This window comes from Rhinoraja longicauda, chromosome 22 (assembly GCF_053455715.1).
Source record: "Rhinoraja longicauda isolate Sanriku21f chromosome 22, sRhiLon1.1, whole genome shotgun sequence".
In the NCBI taxonomy this organism is placed as follows: Eukaryota; Metazoa; Chordata; class Chondrichthyes; order Rajiformes; family Arhynchobatidae; genus Rhinoraja; species Rhinoraja longicauda.
In genome coordinates this window covers 9804092-9826840 of record NC_135974.1, presented here as the reverse complement: position 1 = coordinate 9826840, position 22749 = coordinate 9804092, and the positions used below count along the sequence as shown (strand labels likewise).

The 22749-nt window shown below is 44.0% G+C and overlaps 1 protein-coding gene across 3 annotated transcripts; it reads left to right on the top strand.

Moving 5' to 3' along the window:
* The first annotated feature begins 2573 nt into the window (after positions 1 to 2573).
* LOC144604381 (uncharacterized protein SCO4629-like) lies at positions 2574 to 21656 on the top strand. 3 transcript variants are annotated; one of them, XM_078418709.1, is made up of 7 exons: positions 2607 to 2829; positions 5446 to 5540; positions 7148 to 7271; positions 10481 to 10633; positions 18297 to 18479; positions 20423 to 20490; positions 20997 to 21656. In XM_078418709.1, exons 2-7 carry the CDS (start codon positions 5469 to 5471, stop codon positions 21015 to 21017), a joined length of 621 nt encoding a protein of 206 aa, XP_078274835.1. In that variant the 5' UTR covers positions 2607 to 2829; positions 5446 to 5468; the 3' UTR covers positions 21018 to 21656. The 3 variants fall into 3 exon arrangements, with proteins under 3 accessions (XP_078274836.1, XP_078274834.1, XP_078274835.1); XM_078418708.1 differs by lacking the exon at positions 20997 to 21656 and having other exon boundaries at positions 2599 to 2829; positions 20423 to 20989; XM_078418710.1 differs by lacking the exons at positions 10481 to 10633; positions 20997 to 21656 and having other exon boundaries at positions 2574 to 2829; positions 20423 to 20989.
* Positions 21657 to 22749: the final 1093 nt, after the last annotated feature.

Below are 22749 nucleotides of genomic sequence, written 5' to 3'. Positions count from 1 at the left end.
ATTTAAAAACAATGTGATGACATTTTCCTTGCAGAATAATGCACTAAAATGGAACCAATGCTACTCCACATGAAAGTTAAACAAATCAAGGCCACCGACAGATGGCCTCAGGGAGGGTGGAATCCATAATGGCCCATTGTTGGCTGGGGATAAACCAGCATCTGCAGTTCCTTCCTATACATTCCTCCACTGTTGGTAACATTTGGTGGTTTTGGAGGCCACTGATGATCTTCATTGTTCACACAAAAGAAAAGATCAAATTATGCAGGAATCAGAGTGAAATGGCAATTAACAAGTTTAGCTTAGCTTGGAGACACAGCTTGGAAACAGGCCCTTCAACCCACCAAGGCCGTGCCAAGCATATGCTAACACTATCCTACACTCTAGGGACAATTTACCATTTTAACGGAAGTCAATTAACCTACAAGCCTGTACATCTTTGGAGTGTGGGAGGAAACGAGCACCCAGAGAAAATCCACGCGGTTACATGGAGAACGTGCAAACTCCGTTCTCAGTTCTCTGGCACTGTAAAGCAGCAACTCTACCACTGTGCCGTCCTATGTAGAACGTGAGGCATGTGGCAGCTGGGGTTGACTGAGCAGTGCCAAGCATGTTACAACGCAGTACTTTCCTCTCCGGGCTCCTCCTCATTACCACCACAGAGTCATAGAGTCAAACAGCATGGAAACTGGCCCTTTGGCCCAACTCGTCCATACCGACCAAGATGCCACACCGCAGCTAGTCCCATTTGCCTATGTTTGACCAATCTCCCTGCAGCAGCCTGGGGCTCGCCTAGATCATGCGGTGCTTCAGAAGTTCGAGAGCACGGACTGGACTGCCCTTTGAAATGGTGCCAAACTTGGCAATTCTTGTATACTGTTTCAGTGGACTATTTCTACACGCTTTGTAGTAATTGGGGATTATGCCGAGGTATGCTAATACTTTACTGGACTGTATGCAAAAGAGAATTTCACCATACCTCTGTACATGTGACAATAAAGAACCATCGAACCCTTGAACTATTCAACCTTTTAGCGAGAGTTAGATTTATCTCTTAGCGCTAAGGGAATCAAGGGATATGGGGATAAAGCCGGAACGGGGTACTTATTTTGGATGATCAGCCATAATCATATTGCATGGTGGTGTTGGCTCGAAGGGCCGAATGGCCTACTCCTGCACCTATTTTCTATGTTTTTACCTGTGACCACGTGGGTTTTCTCCGGGAGCTTCGATTTCTTCCCACATCCTAAAGACATGTGGATTTGTAAGTTAATCAGCCTCTGTACATTGTCCCTGATGTGGAAGGAGTCGATGAGATGTGAACGGGTGATCGATGGTTGGCATGGACTCGGTGGACCGAAGGGCCTTGTTCCATGTTTTATCTCTAGACTAAACTAAGAGTCACCACATTTCTAGTGCCAATGTAGCTTTGAAGTATCGAGCACTTAAAATTGCAGTCTTATCTTGGCCCCAAAAGGCCAGTTGTCCTGGCGATGGCACTATGTCGGTGATGTAGAGGTCGGCCAGGCCTGGTGATGCTGTCAGTTTCTTCCGCAATTAGCTTCAATGAAACAAGATTAGAAGATAGACACAAATATCTGGTCTAGGACCAGAGGCAATAGCCTCAAAATAAAAGGACATACCTTTAGAAAGGAGATGAGGAGCAATGTCTTCAGTTAGAGAGTGGTGAATCTGTGGAATTCATTGCCACAGACGGTTGTGGAGGTCAAGTCAATGGATATTTTTAAAGTGGAGATTGACATATTCTAGATTAGGACACATGTCAGGAGTTTATGGGGAGAAGGCAGGAGAATGGAGTTGACAGGGAATGATAGCTCAGCCGTGATTGAATGGCATTGAAGACTTGATGAATGACCTGATTCTTCTCCTATAATTTATGAACAACGTATTGGACTAACTCAGCGGGTTAGGCAACATCTCTGGAGAACATTGATAGGTGATGTTTTGGGTCAGAGCCCTTCTTTAGACAAATATATATTTGTCTATATCCTTTCTCCACTAATGTAAACCCAGAGGATTTATATTTCATCTTTTGCCATGTTGGGATCTCAGGCAGAAAACGATGGCATCACTCAGCAGGTCAGCCAGTGCCTGGAGATAGAAACAGGGTTAATGTTTCATGTCCAAAATCCATCAACAAAGGCCAGAAAGGGAGACACAAGAAAGTGCAGGCGCTGGAGTCTTCAGTAAAACACAAAATGTTGAAGGAATTCAGCGAGTCAAGTGGGAGGGATTGGGTAGACAATGTTTCGGGTCGGGATCCTTCTTTGGGAAAAGGGATGGGGTTCAGATCCTGCCTGTTCACCACTCAATGTGTCATGTGGAAGTGTAAGCTCCAGCCGGCGAACTCCTGCTTCTCTTTCCACAGATGCTGCCTGACCAGCTGAACGTTTTCGGCATTTTCTGTTCATGTTTCAATGTTCCACCCACTGCCAGCTTGACGTGCGGTGATCTGGTTCAACGTTCTGCCTTGTCAATGTCTGCGTCTGTTTCCACTGACTCTGGAGCGGGAGAGGTTTTGGATGGGCTTTGGGCTAGGGGCGATCCCCTCCCCTCCCCTCCACCCCCACCACCTCCATAAAACAGGGTCCGCAGTTTCCCGACGCGAGGCTAAGCCGCCGCTGATCGAGAAGAGCTGAAATCAGGGCAACTCATCTCGGCTCACTGACAAGTCAGATGACAATTACTGATGCAAACAAACGCAAGCTGAGGCTGCCTGGAGTCGGGGCGGCCGGGATCCTGCAATGGTCCCCAGCCGGGAGGGCAGACTTTGGAACCAGCAGCCTCCTCCTCCAGCCCAATGACCAGGTAAACCAGCTCCGTGCCTTCTCATTCCACACTTTGTTTTCCATAAGAATGCATTGTTTTGATTTCCCACCTGCCTGGGAGGGAGGGAGGGCGAGGGCTTGTTAAACACAGCGCATTGCAGAGATTATTCTGCAAAATCCCTCTGGAGGTCGATGCGAGCGAACACAAATTCACTCCAAAAGCCATTGATTTTTCACAAGATCCGTAAGATTGGGGTGTTTTATTTTAAAACGACAAACAAAAATAATCCAACGTTTAGACTTATTTTTAAAATTCCAAATGGGAAAGAGAAGTGATTCTTCCTTAATCACAGGTATAGGGCATCAGGTTTACTGGAAGGTGCCATTAATCATTTATCTACCATTGCCTGAAAGGCTGGAGCGATTGGGCTTGTATACACTGGAATTTAGAAGGATGAGGGGGGATCTTATTGAAACATATAAGATAATTAGGGGATTGGACACATTAGAGGCAGGAAACATGTTCCCAATGTTGGGGGAGTCCAGAACAAGGGGCCACAGTTTAAGAATAAGGGGTAGGCCATTTAGAACGGAGATGAGGAAGAACTTTTTCAGTCAGAGAGTGGTGAAGGTGTGGAATTCTCTGCCTCAGAAGGCAGTGGAGGCCAGTTCGTTGGATGCTTTCAAGAGAGAGCTGGATAGAGCTCTTAAGGATAGCGGAGTGAGGGGGTATGGGGAGAAGGCAGGAACGGGGTACTGATTGAGAGTGATCAGCCATGATCGCATTGAATGGCGGTGCTGGCTCGAAGGGCTGAATGGCCTACTCCTGCACCTATTGTCTATTGTCTATTGCCTCTGAACACTTAATACAAATTGTTTGGCATCAAATTCTGTCTCATGTGGTGTGGTATGTGTAGAGATTGAAGTGACAAACATGCCTCACCAACAACCACCTTTAGTCGTCTGAATTTAAAGATTAAGTGTAGATTTGGATTTGAGGAGGGGTGGATTCAGATTCTGGTTCAAATCCTTTAACCTCTCATCTGACACCCTCGAGTCCAGAGCACCAGGATTTGCATCTCATTGAAATGAATTCCAATAGTCTGAAGAAGGATCTCGACCCGTCGTCGGAGAGGCTAGATGCGGGAAGATTGTTCCCGATGTTGGGGAAGTCCAGAACCAGGGGTCACCGCTTAAGGATAAGGGGGAAGTCTTTTAGGACCGAGATGTGAAAACATTTCTTCACACAGAGAGTGGTGAGTCTGTGGAATTCTCTGCCACAGAAGGTAGCTGAGGCCAGTTCATTGGCTATATTTAAGAGGGAGTTAGATGTGGCCCTTTTTGCTAAAGGGATCAGGGGGTATGGAGAGAAGGCAGGTACAGGCTACTGAGCTGAATGATCAGCCATGATCATATTGAATGGCGGTGCAGGCTCGAAGGGCCGAATGGCCTACTCCTGCACCTATTTTCTATGTTTCTATGTTTCTATCCATGTTCTCCAGAGATGCTGCCTAACCTACTGAGTTACTCCAGCACTTTGTTTCCTTTTGTGAACCAGCATCTGCAGTTCCTTGTTTCTGCCAACAGTAACATTGCTGTCCTTGCTAAAATGAAACACCTTTGGTTTGGAAAGTGTTGATGCAAATGGTTCCAGGTGCTTGTTGGGAACTTAAAAAAATTCTGAGCACTTCCTCTAAATTCTCTTCAAATATCATCTCATGTCTTGATGCGGAAACAAAGAACTGAAGATACAGGTAAATAAACAAAGGGACACAAAGTGCTGGAGTAACTCAGCAGGCCCGGCAGCATCGCCAGAGAACATGGATAGGTGACGTTTCAGGTCGAGACCCTTCTTCAGACTGATTGTAGGGGGAGGGAAGAATGATGGAAAGGGAGAGAGGTAGGACAAAGCATGGCAGGTAATTGATGGACACAGCCTAGGAGGGGGGTTTGAATTTACTTTGGATGCATTATAGCTGTTCGTCCAGCATTATTTAGATAGAATTATAGTGTCATCGTCACACAGTGTGGAAACAGGCCCTTCAGCCCAACTTGCCCACACCGGCCAACATGTCCCATCTAGACTTGTCCCACTTGCCTGCATTTGGCCCGTTTCCCTCTAAACCTGTCCTATCCATGTACCTATCTAATTGCTTCTTAAACGTTGCGACAGTCCCAACCTCAACTACCTCCTCTGATAGCTTGTTCCATACACCCATCACCCTTTGTGTGTTACCCCTCAGATTCATATAAAAATATATCCCCCTTCACCTTAAAACTATGCAGTCTGGTTCTCGATTCCCCTACCCTGGGCAAGAGACTCTGCGTGTCTACCCGATCTATCCCTCTCATCATTTTATACATAATGTTCTGCTGTAGTCTATTGAACTTCCTAGACAGATAAAGAGAGAGTGTTGCTGGAAGGCTGATTGACTATCGAGGAAGTACAGATACACACAAGGATACACCTGCAGAGTTCTTGTGTATCAGTGTGACTGCTGGCAGCATACTTGGGTCTGCAGACTGTTCATTATGCTCAACATGTACTAGCTAACCTGACACTGGCAGCTGCAATGAGAGGGGAAACTAATTGCACTTCCATATGCTACCTGCTCACGAAACTTGCCGTGAAACATCTCAGGCTGTTTTATTTTAGGTGATGGAGATGGTGTGAGTGGAATGGATGATGACTGCAAAAAATGGGCACAGGTTTTATGGAACTACCTTAAACTGGGACAACCTCTTGTGAAGGTAAGAGAGATTTGCTCCTGATTGGCAGGAAAAACACACACAGATCGTTGCAAGGATTAATTGTTGTAAAAATTACATCACCTGCTCCATTTACTCCCAATGGTTACACCCCACATCACGGCCATTGTTTTGTGTGAAGCAGACTGCCATCTTCAATGGTTCAATGGTGCTTTTATTATCACATGTGCAAATGCACAGTGAAATTATTTTCTTACATGCAGTCCAGTACTGCAATGCCATTCCTAAGCGCATTCCCCAATTAGCAAGTGTACAGAAATAGTTCACTGAGCCCGCATGCAAGAGGCACCATGTTTTGGTACCATTTTCAAAGTCCAGTCCGCGTCCCAGTTCTTATGAGCGGTGCCCAATCCAGGCAAGCTCCAACTGATGCAGGGCCTCCAGCCATTGCCTTCCTTAGACGCAGCGGTCCTCTCCTGGCCCGGCCACCTTTGTGCCCCAGGGGCACCTCCCACAGCCGACCTCCCTCTCCCACCAGCCTCGCTCCTCGCCCGTCGCATCCGACGTCGTTGGCTCCATCCTCCTGGTCCCTCTGGTCTTTGGGGGATGAGGAGGGGTTGGCTCGGTGGCTTCCCCCCCTGACAGGCCGCGGTCCACTGGGTCTGCTGACCAGTGACCGGCTCTACCATTGCAGATTGGGGCATGCTAGAAGCTTCATCTCCTCCTTATGCTGAGTTTTGTAATCTGCCAACTTCTCCTTAACAAAGATCCTGCCTCCTTCCACGTCCACGATATTATTCATCTCTGACCCAGCCCGGGTATTCACAGAATATGGAAGCTGGACTTGATTGTATCGCAATGAATCAAACACTTCAATAACAAAAACCATATCGGTTAAAACTTTCCCGAATACTTTTGTGCTGAGAGATTGATGCCAGCAGGAGAAACACTTTTCTGCTTTAGTAGTGATTTTGTTAGGGGACACAACTCAGTACAAACATGAATCTGAAGCAGGTACTATTGCAATGTAACCTCAGCCCCATTTTAGAAACTTATGCACAGATGTGGTATTTCCATTCCTTGCACCTCTCTCTTTATATCACAAATTGGAATGAAGATTTCTGCATTTGGAAACATAAGCGACTGGAAATGCTGGTATCTGGAGCAGCAAAGAAACTGCTGGAAGAACTGCAACTCCGGGGCGACAAAGTGGCGCCGCGATTGTGCTGCTGCCTGACAGCGCCAGCGACCAGGGTTCGATCTTGACTACGGGTGCTGTCTGTGCGGGGTTTGGACATTCTCCCTGTGACCGCGTGGGTTTTCTCCGGGTACTCCAATTTCTTTCCACACTACAGGTTAATTATAGGTGAATTGGCTTAGGTAAAGGGGAGGGGAGTGGGAAGAGTCAAGGAAACGGTTAGTGGGTGGTAGGTGGAACTAGGTAAAGGGGTAAGGGAGGGCTGGTGTTTTGCTGAAGATTCCAGCATCCGTCGTTCCTTGTGCCTCAATTAGTTTTGTGCGTTACTTTGCTGCTCAGTTTGGTTTTCTGATAACATGTTAATAATTTGTGTTGTTGCCGTATAGAATTGATGTGGGGAAACGCTGATGGTAAATGCATGCAGGCTAACTGAGAGTCTTTGTTCTTCCAGAGTGATGTAATTATTGGCCTGGGGTGCCATGATATTCGTGTGGCTGAAAGAGCTGCAAATCTTTATCTGGAAGATTGGGCTCCGCTGATATTGTTTACTGGTTACCTGGGGAACCATACTGTAGGTAAGAGGTAGTACAATTAAATTATACTCCAATCAAACAATATTGCATAACAGTTTCACATTTTCTTCTGGCGCTACTGCAATCTCTTTTGCTGTAGTTCATAATGTAATATTGCAGTTTTCCTGCACAGCTTCCTGACTTGGAAACTCAGTGACGTTCCTTCACCATCCTTGGAACTCTGTATCCAATAACACACAGGAGGATTGATATTCAAAGTACTGTAGTGGATCAAGGAGGGAGCTCACCACCACTTTATCGAGGGTGATTAGGGAATTGGAAATTAATGTTGGCCTTTCTTCTGATGCTGACATCCCAATAGCAGATTAAAAGAAAAAGAAAATTAATTTTCATTTGCTGCATTTGAGGGACTCTTGCAGAGATGGGCAGGGATGGAGAGGCCAGAGAGGGTTACAGAGACTGAGGGATGTTGGGGCCAGAGAGGGTTACAGAGAAAGGGGGGGATGTTGGGGCCAGAGAGGGTTACAGAGACAGGGTGGGGTGTTGAGGTTGGAGGGGGTTACAGACATGGGGAGCGATGTAGGGGTCGGAGGTGGTCACAGAAATGGGGAGCGATCGAGGGGCCAGAGGGGGTCACAGAGATGAGGAGGGATGTAGGACTCAGAGGGGATTACAGAGACATGGAGGGGGTGTAGTGGCTGGAGAGGGTTACTGAGATGGGGAGGACTGTCGGGGCCAGAAGGGGGTTACAGAAACTGCATTGTGAGTTGAATCATGTTGACAGCTGTTTGGGAACTCCATAGGGAGCAATGGCTGGTTTATGTTGGCATGGCAACACATTCTGGATTTCTGTCCTGCTGTGTATGGGCAAGGAGCATGCTGGATGTCAGGTACAGGACATTTGACCACTGGCTCTGCCCTCAGACTTACCACCCACACTCAGATCAATAGTCCTCAAAACCTTTCAGCAATGCTGTGTCAGAGAGCACCAGGCAACCTTTGAGTCAGACTCACAAATGGATGAGAATTTCACAGGCAATCTCAGTTTATCAAATTCTTTACGTCCCATACTGGAAAATTTAATAGAAACAAAGAACTGCAGATGCTGGTTCATACCAAAGATAGACACAAAGTGCTGGAGTAACTCAATGGGTCAAGCAGCATCTCTAGAGAAAAAGGATGGGTGACGTTTAAGGGACCCTTCTTCAGACTGAAAGTAGGGGTGGGGGTGGGGTGAGGGGGAAGTGAAGAGCTGGAGGTGGGAAAAGACCAGTACCGATCGAAGCCAGATACAAATGACCTCAGGCAGGGTGTTGCCTGGTAGGTCCATGTTTGGCCAGGAAAGGTGTGATCTCAAGAGAAACAGTGTGGAAAACTGTGGAAGTTTTGAAAGCGACTTGGAAGGAGAAAGGCTCGATGAGGGAGGGGGGGAGGAGGGGATTATGAGATTAATTTACTAAAAACTAGAGAATTCAGTGTTCATACCGCTGGTTTGCAAGCGACCCAAGCAAAATATGAGCTGCTGTTCCTCCAGACAATTTGGTAGATTTGTAAAATCAATGTCAATTCATTGCATCAATTACAATATTTAAAATTATTAACTGCCAAAGTACCAGAATAGAGGTGGGATTCTATCTCAAATAACATTTAACCTTAAATTTCCCTCAGGGCAACGGATAATTATGTAGATGTCAACGTTTGGTTATATTCTCATCTCTGATTCAGAAGGCACTGGGTACAAGTACCTCGCCTGCCATTTCAGAGTGAAGCTTCATGCAAATTGTAGGAACAGCATCTTATATTTCACTTGGGCAGCTTACAACCCAGCGATGTGAATGTTGATTTTGCTAATTTTAAGTAACCCCTGCCTTTACTCTCTCTCCTCCCCACTCTAATTGTCCTGCTAGTTCCACTGTTCACATCCTTGTATTGCTTTGTTATCACCTCTTTCCCAGTTGACAATGGGCCAATATGGGCTCCACCCTTCCTTGGTCATCCATTACTGGCCCTTCTTTGCTCTGGCCTTTTCTTACCTCCAGTTCCCCCCCCCCTCTATTTTCAGTCTGAAGGGTCCCGACCTGAAATGTCACCCATCATTGTTCTCCAGCGATGCTGCCTGACCCTCTGAGTTACTCCAGTGCTTTGTGTCCATTTAAGAGGATAACCTGAGCTGACATTTCATACAGTTCTTGGAGGATACAGTTCTGGAATTAAAATGAAAATATAAAATGCTGTGCTGTACAGGTGCCCATCCTGGTTTGACGTACGTACTGATGTACAGCCCGTACTTGAGATCAAGTGTTGGGAAGACCAGTGGGATGGATTTGCAGGCTGCTGCAGGTGATTGTTCTTGACACTAGCTGGAATGTTGCTGTATCAAATCCAGGAAGAATTCATTCGAGTTAACGAGCTGGTGTCCATTTTGTGAATCCTATCTAGACACATGCCATCTGAGACGGCAACAATATCCTCTTTAAAATGGCCTTCCAAACTTTGTCTGTGGCAAAATGTCATACAAGAATATAGGGGCCACACACTGGCGCAGCTGGTGGAGCTGCTGCCTCACAGCAGCAGAGACCGGGTTCGATCCTGACCTTGGGTGCTGTCTGTGTGGAGTTTGCACGTCCTCCCTATGACCACATGGGTTTTCTCCGGGTGCTCTGGTTTCCTCCCTTATCCCAAAGGCATGCAGGTTTGCAGGTTAATTGGCCATTGTTAATTATCCTTAGTGTGCAGGGAGCGGATGGGAAAATGTAACTGGTGTGAATGGGTGAATACTGGTCGGTGCGGGCACGGTGGGGCCGAAGGGCCCTTTTTCTGCACTGTATCTCTAGATTAAACTAAACTAAACATAGGAGCAGAATTAGTCCATTTTCTCAAATGGAGGGGGGTGGAAGGGCGGGGGGGGGGGGGGCATGTGGGTTGGGAGGTTGTTACTGGGGGTAAGTGGGTTGGGAGGTTGTTACTGGGGGTAAGTGGGTTGGGAGGTTGTTACTGGGGGTAAGTGGGTTGGGAGGTTGTTACTAAGGGTAGGTGGGTTTATGGATTTTAGATTACAATCGGGACAACCAGGATTGGACTGACTTGAGGAGTAGGCTTCACAGGGTGAGTGTCCTACTCCTGCTCACAACTTGTGTGTTTATAAACGGATTGGTGAAAATAGCTGATGGATAATGCAAATATCTACTTCCTCATTGTGTAAGTGATTTATAAGTTGACTTCACTAACCTAACTACGATTGCTACACACAGGTGTATGGCATAAGGCGGAGGCAGACATTTTTGCCGAAAATGCAATTAAATTGGGCGTTCCTGTTGACAAGATTGTGCTGGAAACAAAGGCCACAAATACAGGCGAGAATATAAGGTTTGCATATCAAACGCTGAAGGAAAAGAATATCCCAGGTAAATATCAGCCTGAGTTACTCCAGCTTTTTATGTCCATCTTCGGTTTAAACCAGCATCTGCAGTTCCTTCCAACACTATCCTATCCATGCTGAGAAACTACATTCATGCAAAGGTATAAAAATACTGTCTTGTAGGTCAACATTGTCATCACCACATGTAAGACGTGTATTAAAAATGATGATCGAGGACTTCCAGCCTAGTCAGCCACAGCAGGAAATGCAACCACAAGCAGGACAATGCTAAAGCTGCACCATCATCTCTTGCAGATGGATGGATGCCAATCCACAACCCATTTTCCAGTTTCTCAAGGACAAAGGCAGCTACAGTTGCAGCAGGCTACCACCAAATGATCAGGACCGGTCAATATGAGAACTAGAATGAGAAGCGAGCTGAAATTATAGCTCTCTGGGAACGAGGGCATGAAAGGAAAGCATTCCCTTGTGAACCATTGTTTCAGAATTGTATGTCTTTTAATATACTTGAGATATAAGAAGACAGAATGCCGACAGTTTAAGGTGAGGATTAAAAGGTTTAGAGGAAATTTGAGGGGAAGAAAGTTATCCAGGGAGTCGTAGGAATCTGGAACATTTCACCCGTGAATGTTGTAGAGATAAGGACTCTCGCAACATTGAAAAAGGTATCTGGATGATTGTAACTAGTTAATTATAACTAATTGTAGATGCAATCTAAGCACTTAGATTGAGTCCTGAAAGACTGTAGGGGAATGATATTTCATGCATGTTTCACTGCTGGATGTCACTTATGGGGAGGGTCGACTTGCTCACGTTCCCTTAGTCCCTTCTATGTGAGGTTGAACAGTCAGTAAAATAATTTTCGCCACCCAATTTTTTTAACATATCATGACAACCACTTTGAAAACTAGTGCATTAGAACATGGAACATGGAGCAGTACAGCACAGGAACGGGCCTTTCAGCTCACACTGGTTGTGCCAAACATGATTCCAAGTTAACTTGATCTTAGCTGCATATACATTATCCATATCCTTCCAGCCATCTAGTTCCCAGGGCTGAAGGACCTGTTTCCGCACTGTATCTCTAAAGTTTAAAATCTGAAGAAATGGAGCAAAAATGTAAATTGGAATCAGTTACGTTTCTGAGTAAACACGAAGATAACCAATAGAAGGAAAAAACTATTACATGTTGTTACAGTATTGATTTTCAACCACTTAGTAGGTTTCAAGTAATATATAAATCATTTAAAAGTAATGCCATGACAGATTGCTGAAGCACTCAGCATGACAGGCAGCATCTGTGGAGAGGAAAATCCAGAGATTTTTTCTTCTCCACAGTCACTGATCTGCTGGACATTTCTAACCTTCTCCTTTTGATTTTGGGTTTCAGCAAAAGCTTTGACCTGCATTTTGCAGCTTTTATGTGGCCATTAACATGGTGGCAGGGTGGCGCAGCGGTAGAGTTGCTGCCTTACAGCGCCAGAGACCCGGGTTCGATCCTGACTACAGGTGCTGTCTGTACAGAGTTTTTACGCTCACCCCGTGACAGTGTGTGTTTTCCACGGGTGCTCCGGTCTCCTACCGCACTCCAAAGACATACAGGTTTGTAGGTTAAATTGGCTTTGGTAAAAATGTTAAAGTGGTGCTAGTCTGATTGCTGGTCAGACTCGGTGGTCCGAAGGGCTTGTTTCCACGCTGTATCTCTAAACTAAACTAAACTAAACTAAACTAAAGATTTGTTTGTTTTCTTCCACCTCTTTAATGGCATGAATTAATCTTTTCATCAGACATTTCCATGAATGGGATTTCGATGACAGTTTTGGCTTTACCCAATCCCCGCCACTTGAACTAACGTGCTTGTTTTTCCAGTTCCGATGAAGAATCTTTGACCTCAAAATACACTTGGTTTCTCCTTCCACAGATGCTGCCTCACATGCTGAGAGTGTCCAGCTTTTTCAATGTTTATTTCAGATTTTCAGCAGACACAGTCTTTTGATCATCTTCAAAGCCAAGTACTGCAATGGACAAAGGTTGATCAAGAGTAAGAATATGTTCCAAAACTGCTATAGGTTCATCTTAATCAATTTTATAACATATTTCCCTGCAAAGAAAATAAAATTGAACAACTAATTTACTGTGACCAGCAGAAAGCACCCAAAATGTACATATGTGTCGCACTTTTCTAAGTTTTGCTCTGCTACGAAGATATGTTATTTGAAGTTAACGGAAAAAACATGTGCATTAATGACAGTTTAGACATAGAATAGACTTTTGAGTTTACAAAATTGCATCTCAAATATACAAAGAAAATGTAATATTTTAATTGCACAGTTGCAGTATTATGTTCATTTTTGGTCACCCTCTTAGAGGAAAGATATTGTTAAGTTGGAAATGTTTTAATGATTGTATTTTGACATATTTTAATTAGGATATTTAACCAGGACTGCCAGATAGATGATTATAAAATCAGGTAAATGCAATGCTTCTTTGGCATAGATGGGTTCTAAGTCATATCATATATGGTCTGCATCCTTTAGCATTTAATGTAGTTATTTTTTAAAAGGGTGGGGTTTTTTCAAGTGTGTAACATAGCTCAAATGTTCCTAAATTCTTTCTATTCTATATCCACTTTCATATTAACCCCTGACATCTATGTACATAGAGTCATAGAGTCATAGAGTCTTACAGCACAGAAAGAGGCCCTTCGGCCCATCGTGTCCGCGCCGCCCGTTACCAAACACAGTCTAATTTTAATCCCATTTTCCCGCATTTGGACCGTAGCCCTGAATGTTGTAGCATTTCAAGTGCCCATCCAAATGCCTCTTAAACGTTGTGAGCGTTCCCGCCTCCACCACCACCCCAGGCAGTGAGTTCCAGACTCCAACCACCCTCTGGGTGAAAAAGTTCTTTCTCACATCCCCCCGAAACCTCCCTCCCCTTACCCTGTATCTAGGTCCCCTCATTGTTGAACCTTCCACCAGTGGAAGAAGTTCCCCGCCATCTACCTTATCTATGCCCCTCATGATCTTGTACACCTCGATCATGTCCCCTCTCAGCCTTCTCTGCTCCAGGGAAAACAACCCCAGTCTGCTCAGTCTCTCCTCATAGCCGAGGCCCTTCATCCCTGGCAGCATCCTGGTGAATCTCCTCTGCACCCTCTCCAAAGCTATCACATCCTTTCTATAATGTGGTGACCAGAACTGTACACAATACTCCAGCTGTGGCCTCACCAGTGTTCTGTACAATTCCATCATTACCCCCCTACTTTTATATTCGATGCCCCGGCTAATGAAGGCCAGTAACCCATATGCCTTTTTGACCACCCTGTCCACCTGTCCTGCTGCCTTCAAGGACTTGTGTACCTGTACTCCAAGGTCCCTCTGTACCCCTATCTTCCCTGGGGTCCTTCCATTCATGGTGTACTCCCTCTCCAAGTTATTTCTGCCAAAGTGCATCACCTCGCACTTTTCAGGATTAAATTCCATCTGCCACTGCTCCGCCCATCTGACCATCTCATCTATATCTTCCTGCAGCTTGCAGATCCCTTCCTCGCTATTCACCACCCCCCCTAACTTTGTGTCATCTGCAAACTTGCTGATCATGCCCTGTACGTTGACATCCAGATCATTAATGTAGATTACAAACAGTAAGGGACCCAACACCAATCCCTGCGGCACCCCACTGGACACCGGCCTCCAGTCACAGAAGCAACCTTCTACCATCACCCTCTGCCTTCTGTCACTAATCCAGTTTCTTATCCATTTTGCCAAGGTGCCCTGGATCCCATGGGCTCTTACCTTCTTGACTAGTCTCCTGTGTGAGACCTTGTCAAAAGCCTTACTGAAATCCATGTATACCACATCCACTGCACTACCCCCATCTACCTCCTTGGTCACCCCTTCAAAAAATTCAATCAAGTTAGTCAGACACGACCTTCCATTAACAAAGCCATGTTGACTATCCTTAATTAACCCTCGATCCTCCAAGTGAAGACTGATTCTGTCCCTCAGAATCTTTTCTAGCAGCTTCCCCACCACCGATGTCAGACTCACCGGCCTGTAGTTCCCAGGTTTATCCCTACTGCCGTTTTAAATAATGGCACCATATTAGCTATCCTCCAGTCCTCTGGTACATCCCCGTTGCAAGAGAGGCTCAGAAAATTTGTGCCAGAGCCCCCGCAATCTCCTCCCTTGCCTCTCTCAGCATCCTGGGATACATCTCGTCAGGGCCTGGAGACTTATCCACTTTTAAGCCTGCCAGAGCCTCCAGCACCGCCTCCCTGTCAATAGCAATATGCTCAAGAACATCACAACCCTCCTGCTCCATTTCTAAGTCCGCATCGCCCTCCTCCCTCGTAAAAACAGATGCAAAAAAATCATTTAAAACATCTCCTACATCCTCTGGCTCCACACACAGCTTTCCACTATGGTCCCTGATGGGCCCCACTCTTTCCCTCGTTATCCTCTTACCCTTGATATACTTATAGAACACTTTGGGATTTTCTTTTATTTCCCCGCTAGTGCTATCTCATGGCCCCTTTTTGCTCTCCTAATTTCTTTTTTAAGAACCGCCCTACACCTTCTGTATTCCTCTAATGATGCCTGTGCCTTAAGTTCTTTATGCCTTCCAAAAGCCCCCATTTAAAAAAAAATCAATCCTAGTATATCGTTCGACATCCAAGGTTCTTTGGACTTGTTTGTCCCACCCTTAAACTTTAGGGGAACATGCTTCCTCTGTACTTTTACAATTATTCCTTTGAATAACTCCCACTGTTCTGATGCGGTCCTCCCCACGAGAAGCTGATCACATGACTGGCATATCTTTTATATTTTATATGCCTTTTTTTTCTATTTAGTGCCATTAAATAATTCGTACAACTGTTACAGATTTTTTATACTCATCTCCTGTGAGAACGTGGATAGGATAGGTTTGGAGAGATATGGGCCAAACGCAGGCAGGTGGGACTAGTGTAGATGGGACATGTTGGTCGGTGTGGGCAAGTTGAGTCGAAGGGCTTGTTTCCACATTGTGTTACCCTATGACTCCATGACCTTATTAATAGCTGATATAATGAAAATATCAACAATGCTGCCCCCTTGACTTTAGACAGTAGCAAAGACTTGGGGATTAAATGTAACTTTACACATCTAAACCCCAATCTTTGAGCTGAATGGTTATTGAACCACTGGGAACACACTATTTTTAATACATTCAATTTCCTCCCCTTTTTCCTGTGCTTTCTGTTTCCTGTGCTGTAAAGCCACAAAGAGGCCCACAGAATGCCAAATCAACAATGTTGTACAAGAGAGTTTAGGATAACTGTCTACAAAAAAATCCTATCTGTATATAACAAGCCTCAAATTTTGTCCAAAATAATCATTCATATACATCGTGTCTTCCATTATGCATTTCAAACCTGATTCTTTTATCACTCAAATATGCTGCCATGAGCTTGGCAGATTGGAGCTGCCAGTGAGAGCACATACTGATTGCTTTTGGAGACGCAAGTAGCTGCAGATACTGGAACCTTGAGCAAAGCTGGTGGAACTCAGCGGGGCAGGCAACATCTGGGGAGGGAGATTACCATGCCAGTCTCAAATCAAAGGCTCTGGGTAAAAGATTCTGTGCATTTACCCTATCCATCCCTCTCATGATCTGACACCACCTCTATAAGATCACCTGCTCTCCAAGGAATAAAGTCTAGGAGTGCAGGTACATAGTTCCTTGAAAGTGGCAACACAGGTTGTAAACCTCCCCTCATAGGGGAGTAAACCTGCCCCTCGATACCTGGCACCATCCTCGTAAATCTCTCTGCACCCTTTCCAACTTAACAACATCTTTCCTCAAAGAGGGTGACCAAAAATGAACATAATACTGCCAATGTGGCCTCACCAATGCCTTGTATAACTGCAACATAACATCCCAACTTTTATACACAGTACTCTGACTGATGAAGGCCAATAAGTGCCTTCTTGACTGCTCTATCTTCCTGTGTTGCCACTTTCAAGGAATTATGTACCTGCACTCCTAGATCCCTCTATAACGCTCACCAGTTTGGAAGCTAATACATTCCTGGGACCAGATAGGTTTTTGAATTCTTAGTTAGCATCCTTATAATAGGTTATTTGGATCTATACAGTATTGGACTCAGCCTGCAGGAGATAAATAGATATTTGTATTATAATTCTGTGCTATGCCTCAATGTATAGCATCCAAAAGAATTTCAATCAAAACTGTATCAAAGCAATAGTGCAACGATATTGGCCTGAAAATATACTGACTAAACCTGCAAATTATATTGACTTCTAATGGACAGAGAGCAAAATACAAAAAAAAAGTGGTTGACATACACAGTAAGTTTATTGTCCACAGCAAGCAATGGGATTTTAGATGGAATTAAATGCAGCCCTGCCATCTTATCTTACTCTGGGAATGAACAAAACAAAATCATGAAAATAAAATTAAGAGGTGGATATATTGACTTCTGTGACAGAAACAATTAGAAGCTTTAACAGGGTGGGACTGTTGAATTGAAAATCAATTTGGAAAATTTGTTTGAAAGAAATTCCCAAATGATAAGCAGTTATTGAAACTGCATTAGGAGATGACATCTGATAAAGTAATGGATGACAAATAAAGAGAAGGGACTACAACTGTCTCAAAATAATAGGAAGTGAAATGGAACAAAGAAACATGAGTGAAAGTAAATCACTGCGAAAAACTTTAATTTGTAATTTGTGCAGATTGATGGCATTGCCCAGTAGGGAAATGAACACTGTTATCAGTTCTAGGATTACTACTAATATCACATCACACCTTGGTCACCTTGTAACACGCACTCACTTCATGTTACATGAGTGCATCTCCATTTTGAAAGGTGTTGGATGTTCATTTACTCAGGACATTGTTTCATCGCCACAAATGGTTAATATTTCTAAATTTCTAACAATTATTTTAAAATTGTTTCAATTTATTCCATTGGAATATTAATCATTTTATCCAGACTTAAACCAGACAATTATCATTAATTTCCAAGAGCATCCGACCTTTTGTAGACTGATCTTGTAACACCTCAGCCACCCTTCAGACATAAGCTTGTACATCTTTCTTTCATGATCTATCTTTCATGCTCTCTCTCTCTCTCTCTCTCTCTCTCTCTCTCTCTCTCTCTCTCTCTCTCTCTCTCTCTCTCTCTCTCTCTCTCTCTCTCTCTCTCTCTCTCTCTCTCCCATCTCTTTCTCTCTCCCCATCTCTCTCTCTCTTTCTCCCATCTCTCTCTATTTCTCTCTCCCCATCTCACTTTCTCTCTATTTCTCTCTCCCCATTTCTCTTTCTATTTCTCTCTCCCCATTTCTTTCTCTCCATCTCTCTCTCCCCATCTCTCTCTCTTCTCATCTTTCTCCCTCTGTCCATTCATGTTCATAGTGTCTTGATTCATCCTGGGGTCACATTCTGAAATGTTATTTTCATACCATACTATGATTTGGTTATCAACACTGATGACTGTCCATTTGCCTCCCTTTTATCTCCAGAAATCTGTAGTCATGGCTTCATGGAAATCGATTAACCTCTTTCTCTTCATGTCTATTTTTGCCTCAGTGAAGCACATTGCAACTTTTTAAAAAAGGGTTTATATAAATGCAACTTGTTGCCCAGAATTGTGTTGTGGATTTTCTATTTTTCCCTAGTGAAGAGGATTATTCTAGTCCAACAACCATTTATGGAACGTCGTGTTTATGCAACCTACCTTCGCCAGTGGCCGGAAGACAAAGAGAATGTGCAGGCCATTGTCACGTCTCCAATAATGGAACTTGATGAATACCCAAACAAGCATGTGGGCAATATGGACAACTTAATTGAGTATATGTTAGGTAAGCTGAGAAAGCAAACTGACTGTTCCACACTGAGACTTCAGGCTGAAGTAACTTGGGAGTATTAACGTCATTCTACGAACATTACATTTGGCTTCATAACTTATTTTATCGTGTATATACTGAGGACATTAACTATTTGCATGTGTGAACACTCGTGAGCATTTGATGATGGGACTACATAGAAATATCTTGATTGCACTGGAGATCATGCTGAGGAGATTCCTCTCGATGTTATTTGGGATGAACTATTTAGTTGTGAAGAGAGACTGGATAGGCTGGGTTTGTTTTCCTTGGAGTAGAGGACGTTGATGGAATCATAGAGTCATAGAGCATGAAAACAGGCCCTTTGGCCCAGCTTCCCCAGGCCAACCAAGGTTCCCCATCTATACTAGTCAGACTATTCGTGTTTGACGCATATCCCCCGAAACATTTCCTATCCATAAACCTGTCCAAATATCTTTTAAATGTTGGCATAGTTTCTACCGCAACTACCTCCTCTGGCAGCTCATTCCATATACCCACCAACCTCAGTGTAAAAAAGATGCCCCTCAGATTCCCATTTAATCTTTCCCCTCGCACCTTAAACCTATATCTTCTGGTTCTTGATTCCCTTACTCTAAGTACCCTACCCCATCTACCCTATCTGTTCTCCTCATGATCTTATACACTTCTATAAGAACACCTTTCATCCTCTCATGCTCCAAGGAATCCAATCCTAGTCTGCCAAGCCTCTCCCTATAGCTCAGACCCTCAAGTCTTGGCAACATCTTCGTAAATCTTCTCCACACTCCTTCTAGCTTAATAACACCTTTCCTATAGCAGGGTGACCAAAACTGAACAAAATACTCCACCTGTGGTCTCACCAGCACCTTACACAGCAACATAACATCCCAACCTCTATACTCAATACTCTGACTGATAAGGCCAATGTGCTGAAAGCCTTCTTGACCACCTTATCTACCTGTGATGCCATTTTCAAGGAACTATGTATCTGCACTCCTAGATCCCTCTGCTCCACAACACTCCCCAGAACCCTGCCATTTACTGCAAAGGCCCTGTCCTGGTTAGACTTCCCAAAATCCTCGCATTTATCGGCATTAAATTCCATTAATCACTCCTCTGCCTATGTGCCCAATTGGAGCTAAACAACATTATGCGGGCTGGATACAGGGTAGAGAGTAGGCAGCAGAGCTGTCTAAAACCAGAGGACACAGGTATAGGATGAGGGATGAGATTTGGAGGGAATCTGAGGAGGATGTTTATCACCTGGAGGATGAGTGGGATCTGGGACACACTCTGTGAGTGGGTGGGAAGGCCAGTACTCACAACATTTAAGTATCTAGAAACATTTCAATAGCTAATGCACAGGAATTAGCTTTTAGACAAGTGTTAATTTAACGACAGATGGAACTTGCCTTAATAAGATGCATGTATTGCAGCTGTCAGGATGTGCTAAAGCATTATACATGGAGCATATCCAGTGTTGGTAAATGTGGAAACACAGCAAGTTTATTACAACAGCAAATGAAATGAATGTCATGTTCTGCTTTTGGTAATAAAACCAGAAAATGGTGGAAATGCTCTCAATAGGTTTGAGTGCATCTGTGGAGAGAGAATTTTGAAAGATCGTGAATTTCTGATGAAAGGTCATTAATCTGAAAATGTAATTCTTTCTCTCTCTCCACAGATGCTGCCTGGCCTGCTGAGAATTTACCGCGTCTTTTTAATTTCATTTCAAATTTTCAGCCTTTGGAATACATTTTAAAAAAAAGTCAGTTAAGGAAAAAATGTTGCCAAAAATTCCCTGCCTTCCTTTGAATATCACCATGCCTATTTGTCTTGCATTCGTCTGGGTTTTGGTTCAATGTCATTGCTATTTTATACGTAGACTTATCATGAGTCTTTGGTTCAACTTTAATTTTGTTTTTTTCTTTTTCCAGCTGTTTTTGAACAAATTCGGGATTACCCAAAGAAGGGGTTTCAGGTGGAGCAAGATATTTCCCCAGAGGTTTGTGAAGCACAATGGAAACTAATACAAGCCGGTTACCAACCCAAATAAAACGTGCCATAGATGAAACGCTGTATCAATTTAAAGTTTTAAATCAAATGAACATCGCAACCTTCCTGCACTTGATTTTTGTTTAAAGTAATTTTGTATTAAAATGGTACTTTTACCAGGGTATTAAGTAAATCTTGTATTTATTAAACTGGCCACGGTTTCTGAGTTGAAACTAAGAAAGGTGGATCACACTATTTTTTTGTTTTAAGAAACAGCATAAATACAAAAATTATAATCTGTGAAATTTCAGAGTAATATTAGCGATAATTAAAGTACATATTGTTAATAATATTTTGTAAGAAAGAAGTATTAAATTTAACGGTATTTTGTAAGTAAATCATAGAAAGGTATCCTGTTAATCTGAAAAACTTTAGGAATCCACTGTTCAGCAATATAATTACTCAAGTTTGAAGAAGGGTCTCCACCCAAAATGTCACCCATCCTTTTTTTTCCAGAGAAGCTGCCTGACCCACTGAGTCACTCCAGCACTTTGTGTCCATCTATGATCACCCAAGATTCCACTGAAATGCTAAAAGGATGTAACCACCTTGCTTGACACTGCAAGAACAATGAAATACTCTCACCATTATTTGTAACACTCAAACGGTCAAAGCATGCTCATTTACAATGGAATGTGTAACTTGATAACTGGATTTAACATTTGGCATTTCATCCTATTCTTGTCTGTATAGAACACAGAACAGTACAGTGATTAATCAATGCCTGTGCTGAACATGATGCCAAGACCTACTCTTACCTACCTGCATATAATCTATATCTCTCCATGCCCTGGACTCTTGAAAATTCACTGTGAGAAAAAATAAAGATGTTGTTAGCCAGTTATTTTCCGGAATAATGTGCAAGTGTAAGGTTCTACCTTTTGGGCGTAACAATAATTCTCCTGCAAATGTTACTATTTATACTTGTGTCTCCAGAAAATGTGATGATGGCAATGGTGTAGTCACAAAGCTGTCTTGCTGCCCAGGTAATATTATTAATATTTCTCAAAGGGAGATGGCTTTTTTCTGTGGCTGATTGAGGGTGACTGGTATTCTGAGAATAGCTTAAAATCTGTGCTTCGCCAGAGGGAACTACAAGTGAGATAAATAATTAAAAAATGGTTTAAAAGAATAAGAATACTTGTTTTTATTTAGCATCTCCCATTGTTTTGGTATCACTTACTTCTCTTTCCCATTAGGCAGTGCCAGAGGGAGAGGATGTATGGCTTCTAGTCCAGTTCTCAGGGATCGGAGGTGTCTGGTGAGAAGGCAGGAGGCGCACTAGGGGATGGATGGCTGGATCCAACTGGAGATCCTACAAACCCTCTGACATTTTGTCCGAGCTTCTACAGGCTCCTGACAAGCAACTCAAGGGTCTCACTGACATTCCAGATGTCTCTTCTCCATTTTGAGCAGTTATTGACTGAAGATTCTCCCAATTCAGTGAGGATGTTGCATTTTTCAAAGGAGAGCATGCCTGAAGTGTATCCTCCATCCTTTGCCATGATGGAGCTCGACAGAGCAGTGTCTACTTTAGGAATGTGGGCTTGGGAACAACCGTGGCCTGCCATCAGAGGCAACCTTGAAGTGGATGCTGCTGGTCTGGGAGAGGCTGCGGACATTGACTTACTTATCCCGACTGTTGGTCTCTTTAGTAACAACAAGACAGGCAGCATCTCTGGAGATAAGGAATGGGTGACGTTTTGGGTCGAGACCCTTCTTCAGACTGAGAATCAGGGCACAGGGAAACTAGAGATATGGAAGGGCAATGTGTGAAAACGACTGATCAAAGCAGACAACGATCAAGGAAATGTAGAATGGTTCATTGTTGGCTCCAGTATTTTGTGTCTATCTTCGGTGTAAACCAGCATCTACAGTTCCTTCCTACACTGTTGGTTTCTCCATATCTCCAGTGCTTTTAGATGCCCCCGTTAGCAAGTCCATGTCTCTGAAGCACACAAGAGTCAAGAGCGTTTTATTGCCATACTAGACCAAGTGGACCCGTTGGGCCCAAATCTCTCCTACATTGATGCAACACCCTCCCCTCCCTCCCTCCCCTTCCCTACCCCCCTCCCTCCCCCACCCCCTCCCCTCCCCCATCCCCTCCCCCCCACTCCATCACCCTCAACCCCCCTTATTCCCCCACCCTCCCCCCTTCCCTCCACCCCTCCCTCCCTCCCTCCCTCCCTAGGAAATAGATTTAAACTTT

Excerpts from the sequence above, each read along its gene's own strand:
- LOC144604381 (XM_078418708.1), top strand. The coding sequence starts at position 5,469 with ATGGATGATGACTGCAAAAAATGGGCACAGGTTTTATGGAACTACCTT. Across the intron at positions 5,541-7,147 it reads TGGGACAACCTCTTGTGAAG|AGTGATGTAATTATTGGCCT; the intron begins GTAAGAGAGATT and ends TTGTTCTTCCAG. Across the intron at positions 10,634-18,296 it reads GAAGGAAAAGAATATCCCAG|TGAAGAGGATTATTCTAGTC; the intron begins GTAAATATCAGC and ends ATTTTTCCCTAG.